The sequence below is a fragment of the Nymphaea colorata genome, chromosome 3, assembly GCF_008831285.2.
Source record: "Nymphaea colorata isolate Beijing-Zhang1983 chromosome 3, ASM883128v2, whole genome shotgun sequence".
NCBI classification, from domain to species: Eukaryota; Viridiplantae; Streptophyta; class Magnoliopsida; order Nymphaeales; family Nymphaeaceae; genus Nymphaea; species Nymphaea colorata.
In genome coordinates this window covers 21,395,790-21,413,234 of record NC_045140.1, presented here as the reverse complement: position 1 = coordinate 21,413,234, position 17,445 = coordinate 21,395,790, and the positions used below count along the sequence as shown (strand labels likewise).

At 43.0% G+C, this 17,445-nt stretch overlaps 2 protein-coding genes across 3 annotated transcripts; one reads left to right on the top strand and one right to left on the bottom strand.

Annotated features, from left to right (window-relative positions):
- Nucleotides 1–2,261: 2,261 nt before the first annotated feature.
- On the top strand, nt 2,262–8,440 carry LOC116250875 (L-ascorbate oxidase homolog). 2 transcript variants are annotated; one of them, XM_031624847.2, is made up of 9 exons: nt 2,262–2,374; nt 3,875–4,053; nt 4,161–4,270; nt 5,309–5,579; nt 5,755–5,854; nt 6,405–6,750; nt 7,290–7,655; nt 7,792–7,870; nt 7,979–8,440. In XM_031624847.2, exons 2-9 carry the CDS (start codon nt 3,910–3,912, stop codon nt 8,180–8,182), a joined length of 1,620 nt encoding a protein of 539 aa, XP_031480707.1. In that variant the 5' UTR covers nt 2,262–2,374; nt 3,875–3,909; the 3' UTR covers nt 8,183–8,440. The 2 variants fall into 2 exon arrangements, with proteins under 2 accessions (XP_031480707.1, XP_031480706.1); XM_031624846.2 differs by lacking the exon at nt 2,262–2,374 and adding an exon at nt 2,400–2,881.
- A 3,343-nt stretch (nt 8,441–11,783) lies between these two features.
- Nucleotides 11,784–13,565, bottom strand: LOC116250844 (dof zinc finger protein DOF2.4-like). The gene has a single exon (XM_031624795.2). The coding sequence runs from the start codon at nt 13,428–13,430 to the stop codon at nt 12,444–12,446; it is 987 nt and encodes a 328-aa protein (XP_031480655.1). The 5' UTR covers nt 13,431–13,565; the 3' UTR covers nt 11,784–12,443.
- Between the last annotated feature and the right edge of the window lie 3,880 nt (nt 13,566–17,445).

Below are 17,445 nucleotides of genomic sequence, written 5' to 3'. Positions count from 1 at the left end.
AGGAACATCAGAAAGTTGGAACATGAGACGGTGGACCTGGCATCCATTGCCACAGGGCCATGCAAACGCCCTCTAAAGTTTGATACAATGATCAACTTCAAAGTTGCTTAATACCGGCCCCTAAAAAACTGATGGAGTGCGAAACAGTGTGCAGAGGCGATAACGAAACCCTAGCTTCTCCACGCAGCCATCGTGAGGTGCTTACGAATCTGTCATTGGGTCGAAGCCAGTGGTCATGGGCAGATATCGTGGAGCACTGCGCATGACTAGATCATCCCTCTGTTCCGGACAGCTTCTCAGCAGGAAAACCTCCAGAAATGCATTTACATTCTCTCCACTCACAGGCCGAATACCAAAAGAATAATATCAGTTGTTCTTGTTGTTGGAGATGGGATGGATCCGTTGTGGATTTCTCATAAATCCTAACAACAATGGGTGGAGTAAGCCTTTTAAAAATATGTTGGAGGGCAGGAGACCCTACCTCCGAATGGAAATCTCTGGATGTGTTCACTACCTCCTGACTCAGACTATTGACTCAAAAAACAGATGAAGTTTTCACCCAACCAACCTCTTGCCTTTTTAAGAGACAGAGCTTGCCTTCGGTACAGTGACTGCAGCAATAGAAAGTCGGTGTATTATGTATAAGCAAATTGGCAGAAAAATCATGTTTTTGCACAATTAGTGATTATTTTTATATTTTTCATAGCTTATGAATTCGTGAAATTTCTAGGAAAAGACAAACTTTTTGTTTAGTACATGAAAAGAGCACCGGCAATAAAGTTTGGAAATGACATTTGCACCAATTTTATATATCGAGAGAGCAGAAAATTTCTCTAACATTACTACGAGCAACATAAAATGAGGGACGCCTTCACCAAGGCCTTAGATCCTACCCTAGGTTGGTAAATACCAAAGCATTTGTGTTAAGGAACAAAAAGCAGACCCTTAAGGTTGTGTCAAAAATAAATGTGTTTATTTGATATGAATCATGTTCTACTTTAACTTGTTTTTGTAAAAAAAAAAATTGATCTTTTTACTATCAAAAATTTTGATGTTATAAGAGTAGTTCATTTTTTTTATTATTAAAAAACATTATTAAAGTCAACAAATAACCAACTTAATATATGTTTCTCACCAAGTTACTCTTAATATCATTACTATAAGGCTAGTTTGCAAAAAAAAAAAAAAAAACTCTTAATAATTAATTTTATTGATGGAGTATTTACCTATATAGTTACTACATTGGATATCCATGAGTTCCTTTACTTTAGAAGATAAATATTGTTTTCGAAGATAAATGATATGAAAAGAATACGAGGATCCAAGAGGTAACCAGGATTGAGAGCAATAGCGGAGGGGAATGTGTATGTCCTCCAGTGGTAGGTATAAATCAGTTTACCTTCTTTTATTTGGAAAATTAAGTTCTTCCACGGGGTGGAAAAGTGCAAATCCACCCTTTTAACTTTGATGCAGATTCCGCTTCCGTTTAAGATTGTTCTTTACTCTTCGTTTGAATCCCAAGTTATTGAATTTATCTTCTTTGTAAGTTTGATTGAATAATAAACAGGTTTAGATGTTTATCTGATGTATCTTTTGAACATTGTGATCTTCAAATGTATTTCCCATTCACTTTTTTGCTGAGTTTTGACGTGAAAGAGAGGAAGAAGTATTAACTGCTTAGAATCTTCAGAAATCATTAAACGGAGAAAGCTTCACGGCTTTCAAACACTAACTGCACCTAATGTTCAAATTATAATTGGTCCGCATGTTGGAAAACGTATTTCCAGATAGGAAAAAGAAAAGGAAGGAAACGGAATCCGGCGAACGGCGGAAAAGAATCTCGCTCCTGTGGCCCCCACAGTTCATCCTCATCAGCCGTAGCTGTTTGGGTAATCCCGATCGTTGGATTTTCGAATCCGACAGCCAAGAATTGAAGATCTGCCCGGAGGTACTCATGTGATTAGAGCAGACGTTGTCGGAAGGAGCCCATCCCCTCCCCGTGAGCGTGATCAGGTGGCTCGGTTACTTCCGTTTCGTACCGACTCGCCCTAGATCGATACGTATTCATTCGTGCTGCTTACCGTGAATAAACCATAACAGAACCCAAACGATATTCTAGTGAAAACGGCAGAACGCATTTTTAAATGATATTATGATCCGAGTCGTACCGCTTGAAGCCGTCTCGTATTGACTGCGGATCGGAGATCACCAGCTCACGCGACAGCAGGGGCATTTGGGTCATATGCCAAACTCAAAGGGACGACAGCAGGGGGCCGCGATTCCCGCTCTCTCTCTTTCAGGGTCACAGGAGAAGTACGCCGGAGTCACATGACGAGTTGCGGTTGGTAGCGTGATGGTTCAGATCCACGCACCGGTAATTAAATCCTTCCTCCTCCATGTTCATCCCTGTTTTCTGATCGGTATGTTTGTTTTTTACTCCAATCTTCCTCCGATCAACGTGAAACGCCGCTTGTCTCGCTTCGACTGCGTGGGTGAACGTGCGGGTTGCACGAGGGGGAGGCGGGAGTGGGTGGGGCCTCCGGGAGAGCTGTTGCCTCTAAATAGTCGCGCGCGTTGATGGCGGAAATCTGCAGCTCGGAGAAGATGGATGTCCACCGAGGGGTTTGAAACAAGAAGAAGAGGTGAAGAAGGAAAAAGAAGAGAGAAATTTGGTTGGGTACCTGCTTAAGAAAGCGCGTGGGACCGTGTAACAGGAAGCGAGGAGCGCTAACCTGGCATCTGCTGTTGCCCTCTGAAGGCCTACTTCTTCCTTCCCGCCTCTTTTTAGAGGCAAGAGATTCTCGGTTCCCGTGTCTGGAAGCGGAACTGGAACCGGCTGGTTAGCTGTGGCCGTCTCTGACGTTTCCCTGTAGCCATTCCGGTAGGAGATACGGTGCTCTTCCTCTTTGACGTTCACTTCCTTTTTGCATCTTAAGCAAACTCTTTCGCTGCTTGATCTGGGATGATATTGATCGAGTGTGCTGTTTTCTTTCAAAACCGGCGGACTCTCTGTACTGTACTGCTTGAGAAGCTCCCTCCTCTAGTAAAAAGTAGTTTTCTTTTCCTTGATTTTGTTTGGATTTTTGAGACCCAGTGGGAGCTCGTTTGTTGGAGTTCATTTATTAGCTCCAGCGATTTTTCTGGTGCTCCCTGTTACGAGCTTTTTCCTTTCTTTCTTGCTTTTAAGTCCTTGGTGAACTCCTTACTTTTCCTCGCCCGATTTAAATAACTGATCCAGCGGTCTGACTTCCCAGTAAAAGAAAAAGGAAGCACTTCGTACTGCTTCGGCTCTTTTCATATTAATAAAAGCTAGATCTTTCTTTTTCTTTTCGACACATTTATGAGACTACCTGGCGATTCAGTTGTTGGAGAATCACCTATCCGATCTTCGAAAGCCTGCCGTTGCTGAGGGTCCTTTCTTGCCTAGATTTTACAGACTCGTCTTTTAGGCCTTAACCTTCGTGAGTAATTTATCTGCGTTGCTTGCGGCACTTTTCTTCAGAATGTACATCCGTAGAAGTTTCACTTGACGTTCAGTGTCGTTCTCTCTTCTCTGTTAAAATGAATTAAGAAAACATGAAATTCTATTTCATATTGATTCCAAATATTCTTTTTTTTTGTTTGACGTTAACTGGTGTCACAAACGATGCTCATTTTTCTGTGATACATACTTTAGCTGGATTTTTATGACTTGAAGTCATCCAAAAGCGCAAATGCTGTTTTGATCTTCGCTTCCTATCTTTTCTTCTTTATTCTGGATATGTGCGGCATGATATCTCTGTTTGGAAGTTCGCAGAGATGTTTTATATGCTTAGTAAATTGACATCTAGTTGATTATCACCCAAGTCTATAACTTTTCACTATGTGCTTGCAGGGACTTGAACACTTTGCTGAACTCTTTGCAACAAAATGAGCGGAAAAAGCTTCTCCAATCTCCTTTGCGGGGTTCTATATTCCCTTTTTTTCTGCCTTGTCAGAGCAGACAACCCTTATAGATTCTTGACATGGACTATTACCTATGGAAAAATTTACCCTCTTGGGTTCCCCCAGCAGGTTGGAGTCTATCATTCTCCTCTTTAATGTATTTGCTGTCTGAATGTCCCACGAGGTGTTCTTATGTTCTTCTTTTACTGATTACTAAACTATTGTTGGTTGTGAAGGGCATCCTCATCAATGGGCAGTTCCCCGGTCCTCGCCTACTCTGCATGACTAATGACAACATCATCCTGAACGTCGTTAACAAGCTAGATCAGCCTTTCCTTCTCACATGGTATGTGCATTTGGTGACATTTTTCCGTCAAATTGTTTCATTTGATTGGCCATATTCTTGAATTGATATGTTTCATCTGCTTTTTAAGAGAATGAGAAAAGAAATTGCAACATTCAAAATTGTTAGTGGTCACGCTATCAATCTTGCTATGGCGTACGGAGGCCTGGGGTGCCACTGGTTATCCAGAAGGACCTGCGCGAGATATAACCTATGACTTCTTTCGTTTTCCTTTGAAGCACATCAATGATTCGACGTTGATTGTTCAAAAATTGATTCCTCCAACCCATTCTGTGTGGAATCTGAATCTTTTGAAGTAAATTCCAGTCGCCTGCTTATGCGCTATGAGATACAAGCAGTTTCTGCTAGTCTAACATGGTTGATATAGCCAAATTAATGTTGGATTTAGCATTTCTGGATTAAATGGAGCCCATATAAGATTTCATTTATGCAGATTAATTAGAGCGAGAGTCTGTTCCATTATGTTTTTTTGGCAACTTGAGAGCGTTTATTTCATCCCCTTCAGTATGAACAAGAATAGATGTGCAATGTCCAAATAATAGATTCTGTTTCCCTGTTTTGGTCATTTAGAAAGAGGACCACATGACATTTTGGCATAGAACTATCCCATGGGAATGGGATGCCGATGGGGCGGTGTGCCGTGTGCGATGATTGAGTCCCAAGTTGATTAACAATTCTCTTTATATTTAGGTCTAGGCTGTTTACAACTCCGTCACGTTGACTTGCTTCGGGAGCTTGTTTTTTTTGAGGTTTCACCCTTGGTGTTGTCAGTATGCTGGCAAAAGGTTCTATCTGTATAATTGAAAGGAACAATAGGCCTCCTTTTTTCTTGAAGGATTAATCTTGCTGTACGTTGTACTAAATTTAGTTCTTATTTTTTACCATTTAGGTGTTTGTTGAGACTTTGCTTAGTAAAATTTTCTCTGTCTCACATGCTAGCATTTGCCATCTGTGGCATGTTCTTTACACTCATCACGCACGCTGCAACACTTAAGTTTGCTTGTGTTGGAAATCTACTAGGAATGGAATTAAGCAGCGGAAGAACTCATGGCAAGATGGAGTCCTCGGAACGAACTGTCCTATCCCTCCAGGAGGAAACTACACTTACAGATTCCAGCCTAAGGACCAGATAGGAACCTATAGTTACTTTCCCTCAACAGGCATGCACAAAGCTGCTGGAGGATTTGGCGGCATGATCGTTGTTAAAAGACCTTTTATACCTGTTCCTTATCCTCCTCCAGCTGGGGACAATACGGTCCTCATTGGTGACTGGTACAAGTATGGCCATAAGGTAAGTGGCTTGTAGATTTTATTAAACGCCTGGTTATAATGTGTTCATTTGTTGCTGAAATTTTCTTTTATTTGCGTGTCCGTATATTTCCCACTTTCTTTTACACAACAATAAATATCGTACCTATTCCTAAACTTGGGGTCCCAATTCATTTTTTTTTTTCACGTACATCCAGACATTGCAGCATTTTTTGGACGCCGGGCACGCCCTGCCTTTCCCTGATGGAGTTCTTATAAATGGTCAACAACATTCTTCCACCTTCAACGTGGATCAAGGTGACGGGACTGCCCTACTTGTTTTCACTTATCACTGTCTTACAAAATTTATAGCGTAGCACTGTATCTGGTTGGAGAAGCTTGACCCAGATCTCTGTTGGATCTGGATCATCTCTTCACAGCCCGGGCCAGAAATGAGTTTTTCCTTGTTGGGCCTGATCCTCACGGTCTATCTTTATTTGGGTACAGGCTTCACAGAGAGCGCATATAGACCTGGATCTTTTCTGGGCGACCAAGTCCCTATTTATAGGGTTGTTTAACAAAAATGCTTTTCTGGGACGGGTCGATCCGGCCTGAAAATGTTAATTTTTGTCATTGGTGCATCTGACCTGCTCCCTTTTGCTATTTGAAATCTTCAGCTTTCAACATTGAATGTTTTAAGGTTTTTTTTTTTTTCAATTTTTAGGATGTCCGAAGTAGAATTTTTGCAGGAAGTTGCCCTACTGGCCATGCATGCCACTAGTCATTCTTGGTATAACAACTTAATTTGGCATGCAACCAGCAGATTGCATGTGAACAGCTAACAATAAAGATGGCTTTGTTTTGACAGGTAAAACTTATCTATTTAGGATCTCCAACGTGGGTATGCAGACGTCGTTGAACTTTAGGATTCAAGGTCATAAGCTGAAGTTGGTGGAAATTGAAGGCGCACATCCAATTCAAAATGTCTACGATTCTCTGGACGTACATGTTGGACAATCAATTTCTGTTTTGGTCACATCTGATCAGCCACCTAAAGACTATTATATTGTTGCCTCTTCCCGTTTTACTCGACGTGTCCTGACCGCCACTGCTGTGCTACACTACACAAATTCCCATACCCGCGTGTCAGGACCCATTCCTGCCGGGCCTACCTATCAACTGGTTTGGTCCCTCAACCAAGCTAGATCCTTCAGGTAAATTTCTGAAACTGTACATTGTAAATGTGATTGCTTATCTTCTTTTCCATATATTGAGATTAGGAAAGACTTGACACATTATGCTCAAGAGAAACATTCTGCGGTTAATAAACTGGTTCCAACTTGACACATTATGCTCAAGAGAAACATTCTGCGGTTAATAAACTGGTTCCAACTCTCAAAAGTCTGCAGTCCAGCATCCGAGCTAGGTGGACGAAATTCGTGTTGGCAAAATTAGATGTTTGCAGGCCAATTCTTGAGCCTTGACCACTGGTTTTCACAAGAGCACGTTGTTGATTCCGTCTTTAACCCGCAGAATCGTCTGTTCTAATGATGTTTAAAAGTAAAACAAGAGGCCTGATTCCGACCGGAATTGGCTGTCTGAGTGGTTGCAGTTTCGTGATTCATCATTGTTCCCAAGCCCTCTGTAAATTTCCATGTCAATCTGACCTTGCCATCATTTGTGGGGTTCTTTTATGGCAATGAAAATGCTTTAAGTTCCTCAATTTGCTGATTTTCCTGATGTTTTTTCACAGATGGAACTTGACAGCCAGCGCAGCTAGGCCTAACCCTCAAGGATCATTCCACTATGGCCAGATTGTACCTTCAAGAACAATTGTCCTTTCCAACTCTGCACCTCGAATTAACGGCAAGCAACGTTATGCAGTCAATGGCATCTCCTACGTCAATCCGGACACACCATTGAAGCTCGCCGATCATTTTAAAATAGCTGGAGTGTTCAGTCTCAACAGTATTCAAGACTTCCCTTCAGGAAATACTGCCTACCTGGGAACTGCAGTTACATCTGCTGCTTATCACTCCTTTGTAGAAATAGTTTTCCAAAACAATGAAGATATTCTTCAATCATGGCACCTCGATGGCTACGATTTCTGGGTCGTCGGGTATGTCTAACTTGGTGGTCAAACCTTCGTCGTTTGGTCTCCAAATTTTGGTCCGCTAATTTGATACCATCACATGCTAGTTTCGTTTTTTTCTTCATTTAGTTGATCTCTTACTAAGCAGTTTATTCTTATGCAGGATGGGTTTGGGACAGTGGTCACGAGCTAGCAAAAGAACCTATAATCTGGTAGATGCTCCTACAAGATACACAGTCCAGGTATTAAAGCAACCCTCTTTGATTCAAAGGAAGCGCAGGATATGTGGACGCTCTTCTCTTCTTTCCACACTCACATGATTTTGTGCTTCTCTTGTCCCTTATATGCAGGTGTACCCCCACGCTTGGACAGCAATTTATGTGTCCTTTGATAATGAAGGGATGTGGAACTTGAGATCTGCGGCCTGGCCTAGGCAGTACCTTGGCCATCAACTCTACGTAAGGGTTTGGACACCCGAGAGGAGTTTACAAAATGAATACAACATACCCACAAATGCGCTTGTGTGTGGAAGAGCCAGAGGTCACCACATTTAGGAAGGGAGAAACAGCCGCGTTCCTTTTCTCGATATCTGGAGACCTCCTGTCACGAAGGGGTGACAGGTTTACGATGTATGTTCTAAGGACTCTAGGACCTGTAAAATTTCCTTCTCTTTGCAGATTTAGGTCGGTCTTTCTATCTGAAAATGTTTGAGAACGAAGGGGCAAAATAACGGAAGCATTTTTGTCCAGTCTTTTGAATGTCCCTACCCTCTTGTGGTCTTAATTTTTATTGATAAAGCTCCTTCTTTCTTATATGGTTCATGTCTTTCAAGTTCATTGAGATGCTATCGCCTTTTCAAAAATACAACTAGGACATCCTTTATTTATCTACGCTAGAGATTTATATAGGGAACGCTCGGTTAGCAAGGACTGACCTGTAGCGGGCGGACATAAATCCGCTCCGTAAAGTTTTAGTTTGTGCGATTCAAACACGCGCTCTCAAGGGCGAGAGCGCGGACATCGACAGAAATCGACGGACACAGAAATCGACGGACAGTTCTGTCTCGCGGTGAAGGCACGCAGAAGCCTTCTTCTTGCCCGCAGCAGGTCTCCTTCTTGTGGCAGATCGGAGTGGGGATCGTTCCCTCACCGGTGGTGAGGAGTACCACCTACGGCCTGCCTAGAGGGAAGGCGGAGTAGAGAGGAGGGAGGCGGAGTAGAGGAGGGGGGAGAGGACGCTGGTGTTGGCCTTAGCCCTGCGACGACTTGAGGGCAGGGGAATAGATGCCCAAGGCGTAGGATGAGCCGCTGGCTGCAATGAATCCATATGCTCCTATGCTCTCCACCAACCCACCCACCTTCAACCAGGGGCTGAGCCAAGGTAGGGGTCGCATAGGCCCTAGCTTCACCTTCACCAAAAAAACTTTAAAATTTTACATCTATATTTTAAAAAAATTCACTTTTTATATAAAAATTAAAAAAATGATATTTCAGCATTAATTAAAATTTAAGAACTTTTTTATTAAATTTCTGGCTCCACCCTACCTCCAACGGTTGTCGCTGTGACTGCTCCCTGATTGCTTCTGCAAAAAGGAAACCCATCTGAACTTCCCCCTTCTGCTTCCCAATTGAAATTCAGATCTTCCGCCTTCCCTTCCGATTGAAATCCAGAGACAATTTTCATCACTGAAACAATAATTGGCGAAGTTGTAGATGTATCTTAGATTTGTCCTTATAATTTTCTTTATTTCAAGGTAACGTCTTCACTCTCTAACAACCCATCTCCGCCACCAGGTTCATCCATGAGATCTGCTGGGACATGGTGCGGACCTCATTTGGCAGGGTAATGTCCTCTTTGTGATAGAATCAGAACCAGAAGTCTAATCTATTGTATGCAACAGAATGCTAATCCATGGATCTCTGTCTGCTGAAGACAAACGCCCCCCAAAATGAGTAGTGAAAATTATAGAATAAGTTCCAACACCTTTCATTTCTTATCATAAATTTTTTTCTTTGCTTAAGAGGTAATAGCAGGGTTTTACCCAAGATCTACCTCTTATAGAGCAAAGCCCTAACCGGCATGGTCCTTAATGGTGTGCTTCCCCTGTCCTCAAGAAACAAAAACAAGAAGCCAAGACCTTAATTACCTCGAAACACGCTTCCTTTTTTTACAATCTTCATCCTAGCATCAGGCCCTTTAGGGATGGAGCCAAGGTAGGGCATGCATGAATTCTTGCCCCACTTCAATTTTTTTTTAATTTACATGTAAATTTTTAAAAATTTCACTTGTTATATACAAAAAATTTAAAAAATAAAATTTTGGCTCTAGTCAAAATTAAAAAAATTTAATTTAAACGGTTTGATTAAAAATTTCTAGCTCTGCCCCTAGCCCCTAAACTACGTCTTTGCGTCACAATCGCTTTTTCTAGTGCAATAATGTCCAAAGCATTCATTTTCTTGCTTCTTCTACACGTATGAATCCTATTTGCTTATTCTAATGCATTCACTTCTGATTCTGCTCCACAAGCCTATTGCTTTGCTTTTCAATTACTGGTAATCATGGTGAAACCGCGGTGGGCCTTTGACCGGTGGGCAGCTTGCCGTGACCATGATTATGGAATTGAAGGTGCCCATTTACCTTCAAGGGGTTATTTAGAAGGAACAGCATTTTCACTGTGGCTCAGATCTATGAAATACTTTTTAAAGTGTTTAATGAATTTAATTAATTCGTATGTTAGATACATGGAACAGCAATATAAATATTACTGTTTCCAAACAGTCCCCAAGTTTCACATTGTTGGACAGGACATATTAGTCACAGCAGGTTGAGTTTACTCCAGAAAAAAAGAGAAACAAATATAAACGTATCTTGGTTGGACAGGACATATTATCCAGTAAGCATTCAAACTTGCTGTTCAGAAGGACAAGAAACCATGAAAACTATTTTGGTCATATAAATGATTTGTGATTCTAAGGACTTCTTTGGCAACAACAAGAAGTTATCACACTTTCAAGAATCTGACCCAAGAATTAGGATATATTCATGGAGCATTGTAACATAATGTCTTACCAATCTTTCTCCAATTTTTAAGGCAGATCCATGCAGCTATTGTTAAACGGACCCCAAGGGTCCAAAATTGACATGGGTATTTCACCTAATCAAAGAAATTGTCATGGATGACCTTTTTGAAGACCCACATTATACGCTGATCCAGATTACTTCTATATATTTCTCCTGTTTGTACCCTGTAAGGGTGGATCAGGTTGGAAAACGAGCCAGTCTGTGCCAAGTCCAATCTAATCAGATTCTAATTCAACTTTAGAACCAGATATTGATCCGACCACCGAATCTGGGTCTCACCAGCTTAGTACTTTTTGGTAGATGAGCACCCAATGGAAGAACAGTTTGAGATGAGCAGTCATATTTTTTTTACTGGACATTGAGCGGCATCTAAGCATCATAAGGGCATCCCTCACGGCACCGGTTTTTCTGGCATGAACTCAATTAACGTTCAATTCTGTGTCGCCAGGACTCTGCCAGATGAGAGTGCATACACATGGAAGAAGCACACATGGAATCACTTCTTCAGCCCCTCAAGTCGCGGCAACAATGGCCAATTCAGTCACACTTGTCTTATTTCTAGCGTGAGATATGCACTGTCACGTCGTTTAATATAATTGATACTTCGGTGATTCGATGAGAGGTCGAAATTGCTCCTTTTTCTTGAGGGCCAAGGCTGCTTCAAGATGTATGTGAAAAACGGAGCATCCATCAACTGATGTGCAATATATCAACCATTTGCAGCAGTCCAAAAGATTAACGTCCACAGAAATCAAATTGATAATTGAGCCTTTAACTGACCTATCAGCCTGACCAGTAAAACACTGGTAAAAAGAATACGAATCATCACGTAATAAGATTCATCACGTAAGATATTAGCGTGTGGTGGAATTTACCCATGCCATATAACAAAAGTTATTGTCGAAACAATAAGCGCCTACTTCGCGTGCTTTTCTCTTTTATGACAAGGAACCATTTAATATGCTGTGCATGTGTTGTCATAAACAAACATTCTGATAACAGGTACACACTAAGCAGATTCACTCTAACCGCAGCCATGAAATCAAATTTCACAAGGATCCGCGTATAAAGAAATCACAAAATTAAAATGTTGTATTATATTCTACATGAATCGTTGCGTAGTAGGGTAAGATCAGCGGATGGCACACGCCGAACAACGAATTTTTGCATGAAAAATGACGCTCAAAGGCATGCGGTGAAGGCTTGAAATGCCGCTCTGCTCCAAAGAACCCCCGATTCCCGTACAGAATAGAGGGAAATAGAGAGCTTCAATCGCACGGCTGTTTCATCTTTCTTTACAGGAAGCGACAACGAATGTCAGATGAGAGCCCCCCACACATCCCCCCAAAATTCACCTGTCTACTGCACCTATTATTGTGCCAGGGAGCGTGCCGCCCTCTCTCTCTTTCTCCACCTCTAATGCATCGAGTCCCACAAAGAATCTGATTCAGAAATAGTCTGAAGACAATCTCTCGCCACGATTCTTTCAAAGCATTCATGGAGAAGGGACGCCGAACTGTTTCGTTTCTCTATTCCTTCCCTTAACATTATCCGAAGAGAAGAAGAAGAAGAACCAGATTTAAAAGCGAAGCAGAAAAAACGAAAACAAAGCACACATAATCATACCACAATCACTAATCCACTGTAGTTGCTACTGCTTACATTTGCCGTCGGGTAAAGGAACCAAAAAAAAAAAAAAAAAAAGAGTGAGGCGGTGCCCCTAAAGGAGCTTCTTCAAGGAAAAGATGCGCCGGCGGCAGACTGCAAATCGGACCACGGCAAAGCAGCACCCCATAACCCAAGGTCTCCGACGGCCAACTGCGGGGTAGAGTCCACGCCCCAACTCCCGGTCAGCATCGGCTGAACGCGATGGTGCTGCTCTAAGCTGCCATAACTGCTGCTGTTCATGGCTCTCAGCCTGTGATACAACTCCTGAATCCCACCACCACTACTACCAAAGACTCCACTCTGATCTGTCACCAACCCCACCTGGTTCTGCTGCTGGTGGTGCTGGAAAAGCGGTGCCTGACGGTTCCCGTTCCTCCACATCCCGCCGCCATTGATTGCACTGACGGGTTCCAGATTCTGAGCCTCCGACACCGACTTTTGAAACACCATCGAGGAATTCATGCTCCCGGGCTTCAGAAACCCAAGATAGTTGTGAGTCGACTCGAAGAATTGCGGGTTCTGCAAGAAAGAGGAGATGCTCGAAGATGTTTGTGGCGTTAGAATGGATGGTGAGGTGGTCGCGGTAACGCTGGAAGAAGATGAGGTTGGCTCATGATCAGACAGGGCGGAGTTGGCGGCTGCTGCAGTAGCAGGGGTGGTGGTTGTCGTCGTCGACGTCGTCGTCGTTGTCATGGTCTTGGAATTTGTGGTGGTGTTGGTGGTGGAAGCAGCTTCAGGCTTGGACTTGGCGGAGCGGCCGAGTGAGGACTTGTTTTTGCGGCATCCGCCGCCGATGGGGACGTTGCGGAGGGCACCGCCCTGGGTCCAGTAGCGGCGGCAGGACTTGCAGAAGTGGCGGGGCTGGGTTAGGTTGTAGTTGTTGTAGTAGCAGAACTTGGTGTTGGTGGAGTCGCAGCGCGGGCACCTCAGTCCCGCCTGCTGCCCATCAGCAGCCACCAAGTCCGGCGACGCCTTCCTCTGCTCCCCCATTACCATACACTTCTCCACCATCCTTGCCCCTCCACCCCCTCCAACAAGTAACTCTTGCATCATTTTCTTCCCCTTCCTTTGTGTGTGTGTGTGTGTGTGAAAGAGAGAGAGAGAGATGAGTTTGTCTGGAACAAACAAGGAATTCGAAAGCAAGAGAGAGGCAGCTTGAGTGGTGTAGGCGAGGAAGGAAGAGACCCCGGAGGGTGTAAATAAATGGAAGAGAAACCGCCTCGTCGCTCTGCCGAACCATTGTCCGAATCGCCGGCGGCATTTTCTTTTTTCATGTTTCAATTTTTTAGAAGCTTTTATTCAGGGGACCACCTTTTGATTTTAACTTTTCAAAAAGGTGCCTCAAATTTTTGTGTTTTTCCGATGAGTGTTTTCCCTCTTCTTTACTTTTTTGTCGATAATCGTCGAGTAATAGCGTTATCAGTATCATGGCACGCTGTTTGTGACCTTCTAATTGGAATACTAACCAAAATTAAATGAACGACGTTTTGCTACAACAAAATAAAACGACTGTCAACTTCCGGGAAATTTCAGGCGAAGGGAGCAGTCGTGGTCAGCGCGAGCAAAATGATGATTAGGAAGACTTAAAAGGGTTGACGGACGAAGTGAAGTTGTCCAAATGCTGCCAAAGCCTACTGACACGAGCCAGGTGGGTCAGTTGTCTCGGTCTGGGCTAGTCAACCAGTACACACATTGCCCTGGACCTTCGGGCCCGAGCCGGCGTGGTTCGTCAATCCACATCGAGGTAAAAAATTTCATATTTTTATTTAAGTGATTTTAAGTTTTTGAAATTACAAAGATATGTATTTGTACTAAACTGAGTATAATCAAAATCAAGCTGTACATTTACAAACTGGAGCTATTAGTTAAGCTTGAACTTGACTCATTTAACTTACGAGTCGAGCTGATGTCAAGTTTAACTAAGTTAAAGACGGGCTGGGTTCATCCCTCTCCGAACTCCATCAAACCAACGACTGAAGAAGTTAAGTTTTCTAACATAGGACCCACTGACCATGTGAAAGGGGTCCGTCGGTGCCCCGTGGCCATTAACGGCCTTGTACTTCACTCACCATAAAATTTCAACCCATCGATCGATTTTTAGTTCATAAAAATAATGTTTTTCTTTTGGTGATGAAAGATATTTTGATTTAAATTTTGGTTTATTATTTGAATTTTTTTTTTTTCAAGGGAATGGACAGCTCAAAATTAAAAAGCCCATATGTCAGTTCTTAGAATTTGGGCTCTGATTAAAAAGTCGGTGTGTATAGATAAGGTGGAAACTTGAGCAAAAGGGACGTGGGACTGAGGCCCACAAGAGAAATAATTACCAGTTTATATGCTTGGCGTGTAAAGGGAAGGGTTCCAAAACATGTGGCTTGGCACCAAATTCATTTAACTATTCAATTCCCAGAAGCATTTGTTCTTTATGTTGTTGTTGTTGAGGTGCCAAAGAGGTAACAACAACAAACGCACTGTTCTTGACGTCTCAAGTGGGGAATGAAAGATGAAGGGCACCAACATCATGATTCACTCGCAGTCACGCCTCTCCTCTCCTTTCTTCTCATACACACCAAGCAAAAGCATCGATCGGAGCGCGCGACCCCTCCACCGACGCTCCAGTTTTTAAATTGATCTCAGGAAATTCTTTCCACCTTCACCCAAGTCCCAATTCTATTAGAATAACAAATACATCTTTTAGATAAGTATAATTATTCACAATGTATATATAACTACCAAAATAAGTTTCTCAACTTCGACCGCCCAAGTCGAGCGCCCTGGCTAGGATAAATACTTTTCTCATTCCTTGGCTTCTTTGAAATCTACCATCTTTGGTTTCTGGTCGATTAGCCATCTTGCACAGAGGAGATTTCGCTCTTCCCCTTCATCATAATTCACAAGGTTTCGGCTTTATATGTTCAACCATTTATTCTTAGATTCTTCTTTTGAAATCCTTCCCAGTTTCCAACATCATCGGCGTGGGGTAACGCGTAACGCTTTGTTCTACTGGACTGTTTCTTTCTTTTAAGTCAATTTAATAACCACATTGAGCGCCATGGTGGGTCTCTCTACGTGTCCCCATCGGGATGGAGGCAGGCTCTTTAGAAGACGACAGAGAGGAATTGATTAATTTATCTTCTCAAAAGATGGGAAAACGTGAAACTCATTCCGGTGGGGCACCTATCGTGTAAGCCTTAGGTTAGCGTGACATCACCTTGAGTGGAAGAAAACGAGAGCAAAAAAAAAAAATGTAAATATGTGTTCTCTCTGTGTTGCACCAAGCAAGTATTGTAACATGGATATAAACTGAAAATGTTTTACACGAAGGGAGTAGTACTTCCTTCTATGTCCAACACTAAAAGGGTTGTTGGGATCTAAACCCTCACCTACCCCGTTAGGTAACACACCTAAAACATGGTTTTCATGAAGATCCCAAAAACGTCAAGTTTTTCACTTCTTTTACAAAACCCAATTTTTTCAAAAGCGTGTTTTCCTTAAACCCAATTTTAAGGACACATAAACATTTTAAAAACCTGGTTTTCGGGTGTCATTCAGACGCCCTCTACAAGTTTTTTCTTTGACCAGCATCATGGTTTTCTTGTTGTTTTTGGCTTAAAAAGCTGTTTAAGCTTTTCCATCTTTATTTTCCTTACGTGCTCATTGTAGAGGCAAATCTTAACAACTAATCTTTCCTTCCCTGATTAAATGTAAATGATGTTGTAGGTAACTTTATTTTCCTTACATGCTCATTGTTGTTTTTGGCTCTTTCACTTGAAACGGCGTAACACTAAATTACATGTATAAAATGTACTGTAGTTAGTTAGAGAAATTGTGACAGCAGTCCGGATGGATCGCCGCACAAAGGCAACCGAGTTATTTTCCGGTCGGAGGGACGGGGACGCGAAGGAGCGTCCGCCCTTTACTGACGGTTTTCTCGGTTAATAAGAGTTCCAATTAAGTTCAAACCGTCGGGCCGTAAAGCTGGCACCGGGAAGAGCGAAGGGCGATGATTCCACTTTCCAGACTGACGAAAGCGACTGGAGACTGGCAGGTGCCCGGCGTACGGCCGCCGTGAAGCAGTCCGGCCAGGTCCGGTCGCCGTCCAGGGAAGGTGGGGCGCACCAAGATTCTCGGTGGGGGTTCCCGGCTCGGTTCGCTCAATCGACGGAGAGAGAACAGGACGCGCGTGCTGCTGCTTCTGTTGCCTCCTGTTTGCGGCGTTCCTCTCTCTCTCTCTCTCTTCCTTCTCCGCTGCCGCTGCTGCGAGCACAGGTACTCAGGACAACTCTGTCTCGCCCTACATTCTTTGCGGGACCTCCTCGTGTCCCCTTCTTAGGCAGCACAACCACCTTTTCTTGGGCCCCGCGCCCCGATTCCATCCTCCTTCCTCCCTCCTTCTCTCTCGCTTTCAGGTCTCCTTTCACGCGAGGCGGGTGTGAAGTTCCCTCTCTTTTTCTTTCTTCAGCAGAGCCGTGGAATCGGATTCCAAACAAATGCAGACCAGGGAGGTCTTGAGGAACCGAATGTCCATAGAAGAACGACACCATTGCAGCACAAAAAACTTTAGTTCCCAGCTCAACACCTTTCCACCATCAATTGTCACCTACATACATGTTTCCATTTAAGCTGAAGATGCGTAATCTTGTCGATCTTCTGCCTTCAAATCCCAAACACGCTCCTTGCGAATCCACCGGATAGTAAGAAAGAACAAGTTGTGCGAACCCACTTTTCCTTGTTTCTAGTTCCTAGGTTGTGCGTCACTCGACTTTCACCTTTTTTCCTTGCATTGAAGCCAATGGGCGAGCTCCTTTGAATTCAAAGTATGGGTGGGGACTGCGAGCGCCATGCATCTCGCCCTCCCTTTACTTTTTTCGCTTTGCTTTCTTTTTTCTTTATATACAGAATCACTGTAGATGTTGGCAAGGAAGAGGATTCAAGAAAGCTGTGCATATCTGAGCTTTATTGGCCTCCATCAAAAATTCTTCTCGGTTTGGGGTCGAAGGAATTGCTAGATATGTTTTGTCTATTATTATTATATATGTTTGTTGCATAAACTAAACTTGCTATGAAG

Bases quoted from the DNA above. Each gene is read 5' to 3' on its own strand.
- LOC116250875 (XM_031624847.2), top strand. From the start codon at position 3,910: ATGAGCGGAAAAAGCTTCTCCAATCTCCTTTGCGGGGTTCTATATTCC. The intron at 4,054-4,160 runs GTTGGAGTCTAT...TTGGTTGTGAAG, and splicing joins CTCTTGGGTTCCCCCAGCAG to GGCATCCTCATCAATGGGCA. The intron at 6,751-7,289 runs GTAAATTTCTGA...GTTTTTTCACAG, and splicing joins AACCAAGCTAGATCCTTCAG to ATGGAACTTGACAGCCAGCG.
- LOC116250844 (XM_031624795.2), bottom strand. From the start codon at position 13,430: ATGATGCAAGAGTTACTTGTTGGAGGGGGTGGAGGGGCAAGGATGGTG.